This window comes from Setaria viridis, chromosome 9 (assembly GCF_005286985.2).
Source record: "Setaria viridis chromosome 9, Setaria_viridis_v4.0, whole genome shotgun sequence".
Classification (NCBI taxonomy): Eukaryota; Viridiplantae; Streptophyta; class Magnoliopsida; order Poales; family Poaceae; genus Setaria; species Setaria viridis.
In genome coordinates this window covers 15,498,243-15,502,591 of record NC_048271.2, presented here as the reverse complement: position 1 = coordinate 15,502,591, position 4,349 = coordinate 15,498,243, and the positions used below count along the sequence as shown (strand labels likewise).

The window sequence follows — 4,349 nt, the reverse complement described above, 5'->3', positions numbered from 1 at the left end:
CCCGTCCCATATGGACAAGTTTTTCATTAAGAAGAACCAAAGAAGCCATCAAATGCAAAGTTTTGGGCTCCTTTAGAACTCCTTCTCTAACTCTGGTGCCATCTTCTTCAACTTCAATAAGCTTCCCCATCTATCTCCGGTGACTCCTACTTCCACTCGTCGCCAGCTAATGAACATAATCAATCTCCTCAATCCCTTCCCTGCCTACTGTCAATAATCCACCATTACGGCTGGTGGAGCCGACACCACTAGCATGAACATATTTGCTAGTATTTAACAAGGTAGAAAGAGGAGGTAAGAAATTTTGATTATCAACAACCTAATTTTTCATAAGTTTTTAATACTTCTATCTCTAAAATTTACGAGCCTGTGCGGGGCACGGTTTGAGGGACTAGTAATGAGGGTTACAAATATTGGAAACTACATGACTACGCTTCTGCCTTCTCAAAGTTCACGGTCCTCAGTTTCACTTGATGGATAAAGCAAAACATTTTGCAAGAATTAATATTGGTGCAATTTGGCCCAACGATTTACCACTCCTGAACCTCTTAGCTACAACAGCTATTAAGTTTAGTTTATTTGAAGAAAGAAAGCATTGCCATCTTTCTTTCTAGTCCCTTTTGAAACTGTTGCTACCCTTTGTTTGGATCTTTGGAACCTTAGCTCACCTGACAGAACGCCATTCAACTAAACTGGCATCACATTCAAGGATGGGGGCACTGCTGTTCTAGAACCCCTGAAGCTCCTGTATTTGTGCTGTGCCCAAGTCGCCCAATAGAAAAACATAGAATGACATGCCAGTCACTGAGCATAACCAAAAACCAATCCAATCATATACAGGCCTGAGACCTCTACTCCATGCCAATCTCACCAAAGAGAAACAAGAGCAAAACTGCATCACCACCGGCACACACCGTGCTATCTCCCCCAAACTGTTCAAAAGCCCTAACTAAATGGCATCATTTACAACGTCAGCTTGTGATGATCACCTACCAAAGCGCGACGAGGCCGTCTTGCCTGGCCTTTCCAGCAACCCCACCATGACCACCTTCTTCTTGCACACCTCAGTGGCGCACGGCTCCGCCTTCACCACGACCTTCTCGCCGGCCACCCCCGCCGGGTCGCCGAACCGCCGGCTACCGCAACCACCGCCAGCAACTCCACTGCTCGTGGCCTTGGCGCTGGCGCCGGCGCCGCCCAGCCGCGCCCGGACGAAGCGCGCGCCGTACAGGCACGAGCACAGGAAGACCACCGCGGTGACGCGGCCGAAGAGCACGATCACGCCCAGCGTCGTCGCCGCCGTCCACAGCCCGGTGCGCTCGGACTGATGGCGAAACGAGTGCCGCCTCGACGGGGCTCGCCAGGTGCGGCCGGCGACGACAGCTGGGCCATCGGTTGGTCTCGGGCCCGACTGGCTCGTCTCTGGCCGAGGAGGAGCAGGCGCTGTGCTCGTCCATCTGGTCCTCGTGGCCGCAGCGGATGTCGAGGCTTGCGGATGCCTGCTGCCGCTTGGCCCGTCGTCTGCCGCTGGTCGTGGCTTGCGGTTGCTTTGCTTCTTGGCGTCACCGAAACTGCTCACCTGCAGAGTGCAGAGACCATCATGCATGCATGGGAATGAGAGCGGCTGAGCGATGACATGGACGACCAAATAAACAGCTCCGTTTAGTTTACATCAGAAATTCAGAATATGCCTGGTCCAGCAGCACGTTTTGCAATGAAAGCTGACCATTGGCAGCATGGCACGAAAATGATTGGCATGGCATGCATTCAGAAATCAGAATCCAGGGAATATGAACCAGTAGCACAGTGGCAGGAAGGTAAGGGTTCCTATCATCACCGGCGCATGGGCCCAGCTAAAGCAACAAGAACAAGTATAGTATCGCGCTTAGCTTGCTTCTTGTTGTCGCCCACGAAAGGCTAGAATTGAAAAATCCAGATTCTACGGCTCGTATCTTTGCTGATTTGTTTTTTTTAATTAAGGTTTTGCTGATTTGCTTAGCGGCAAAGACTAGGGACGCGAACTAGGTGGTGTCAAAGTGTTATAGTTTTATTTAGGCCTTTGGCAAAATAACAAAGAAGGTTGAATTCATATAGTATTTGTTTGACTTCTTAAGAAGATTAACTCATCTAGTTGAGAATTTAACCTGCAGAGTAGATTGTACTGCCGCCATGGGCTCTTCTAAGTAGAGGCAGAGCTTGACCCAAAATTCAGGCGGGGATGGTCAATGGAACGGAGCACTGAACATGGATGAATAATACCAAGTTTACTGTTCAATCAGTGATAAATTACTTTAGGCAGAGGGGCCATTGCACTCTTTAGTCTGGATGAAGCTCCACCCTTACTTCTAAGGCAGTCGACAGTGGGTGAACCTCAAAGATTTTGGCACAATGATAAGGAGGAGCAAAAATCGAGTGTGAAAACCACCTGAAATGCTAATGCGAACGTGAGGCTTTTAGTTAGTGTTGTACTATTATTACCATTTGCTCTCTTCAAAATAGTTATTCTAAGGACTTTAAAATCCGGCCAGCAGCTGAGAATCTCTCTACCTTGTCCTCTAGTGAATGCTAAGAAACACACAAAAAAAGTTCAAATTCAATCCTTTCATGATTTCTCCACGAATCCAAGGATTCCAACCATGAAGAGTACCAAAAGCTGATCGATTTCGAGTCACGACGTTTTAGTAAACCCACGTGACAAGCCATAGTCGCGCCGCGCCCAAAACCTCACAAGTCACAACAGCGACGCAAAGGACGACGGCGTTGGTTGGTCAATCACGCAGCTTCCCGCATCGCCATGACGCCGATCCCGTTAAACCACCCACCAACTCAGTCCCGACTAACTACGTACACCGGTTACGCGCCAAGAATGATCCGGTCGACGTCAAAATTAACCAATAATTAAATCAAAGCACACAATCGATCGATCAATCAAGCAGTAGTCTTGGTCACGACGACGATAGAGCTAGCGCGTAGCACCGATCAACTGCTCGAGATCATGGGCCTCGACGTACCTTGGCCGGCAGGAGGGCGCTGCCGCCGGAGACGACGGACGCGAGCGCCTTCTTGGGCTGCAGCGACGCCGTGAGCAGCAGCAGCAGTCGCCTCCCCCTCCGCTTCCTCCCCTTGCTCTCGTTGCCGTCGCCGCCCGCGCCCTTGCGCTTGCCGCCGCCCTTCCGGAAGAACCACGGCCACGCGAGCCACGACAGCCTGAGCCTGAGCCGCCGCCGCCGCTTCCTCTTCGCCGGCGCGCCCGCGGGCTTGGACGAGCTGGCGCCCCAGAAGCAGAACGGCAGGCAGGAGCACCGTTGCCTCTTGGAATCGTCGAAGACGCCGCCGCCGCCGCCTGCTCCAGCCCAGCCCTCGTCGAGCACAGGCATGGTCCCAATAATCCCCGCCGCTACCTAGCTAGAGCAGCGCGCTGTGACCAGCCGGCAAAGACGACGACGGCCAGCCCATCCGAGACATGCCGCCACGGCACAAGGAAACAAGCTTCCTCTGCTCTTGTAATAACCTTGGGTCGGCTTGACCAGGAGCTAGAATCTTCAGGCTATATGCGAGCTGCGTGCTCGATGGGATTTGGAAGAGGATTTCGGAGACGAATTTTCTAACAAGGCGCACCGGGTGTTGCTTCGGGGGTCATGATTGCAATTCATGGAATGGAACAGCATCAGCTCGCGAAAGCTAGCTAAGGCGCGGAGGAATTTTTAAGTCACGGTCGCCTATGACACGAGAGCAGCGGTTGGAGACCGCTTCGTAGCGAGACCGCGCAACACTGGTGCCAGAGGAGGATGGGGTGCATTCAATTAAAATCTAGCTAGTCTATTGTTCAAGCTGCGAGCAAGCTTGCAACGAGAATGTTTACAAATGCTTGAAACAGGCGAATCCCAAGGAATGATCGATATAGACGTGGGATTATTGTATCTTCCATGAAATTGTATGATGGTTTCTTTTATCAAAGAAAATGGATAGATCTTGCGTGGAGCTCATGTCGATCGCTTCGGCACGGTCGTCTTCAGGCCTCATGACGCGGCACATTAATACTAGCACGTACTACTACAGATGGCCAGCGCTAGCAGCTTCTATTTCAACGTTGAAATACAGTTCTGCGAGAGAAATGAGCTTAACTTTTGTTTTTTAATTTGTTTTGGTTTGGCCAGTTGTTAAATGGATTTTGATTCTCCGGGAAGAACAGCGCCCGTCGTCCTGTGCCACCGGTTTTGTTAGGATAGATAATGCTACATGTCATGTGCCTGAATTTTCCAGTTCTTTCAGTCCATGTTGTCTCCAGTACTGGATCGGGATCCTTCAGCCGACAGGGAAATAAGATGGGATTGTATCTCTTCTACTGA

At 50.8% G+C, this 4,349-nt stretch overlaps 1 protein-coding gene across 1 annotated transcript; it reads right to left on the bottom strand.

Moving 5' to 3' along the window:
* Positions 1-790: 790 nt before the first annotated feature.
* Positions 791-3,863, bottom strand: LOC117836992 (uncharacterized). The gene is made up of 2 exons (XM_034716526.2): positions 3,012-3,863; positions 791-1,579 (listed from the first exon to the last, which is right to left on the bottom strand). The coding sequence occupies exons 1-2, from the start codon at positions 3,375-3,377 to the stop codon at positions 986-988; spliced, it is 960 nt and encodes a 319-aa protein (XP_034572417.1). The 5' UTR covers positions 3,378-3,863; the 3' UTR covers positions 791-985.
* Positions 3,864-4,349: the final 486 nt, after the last annotated feature.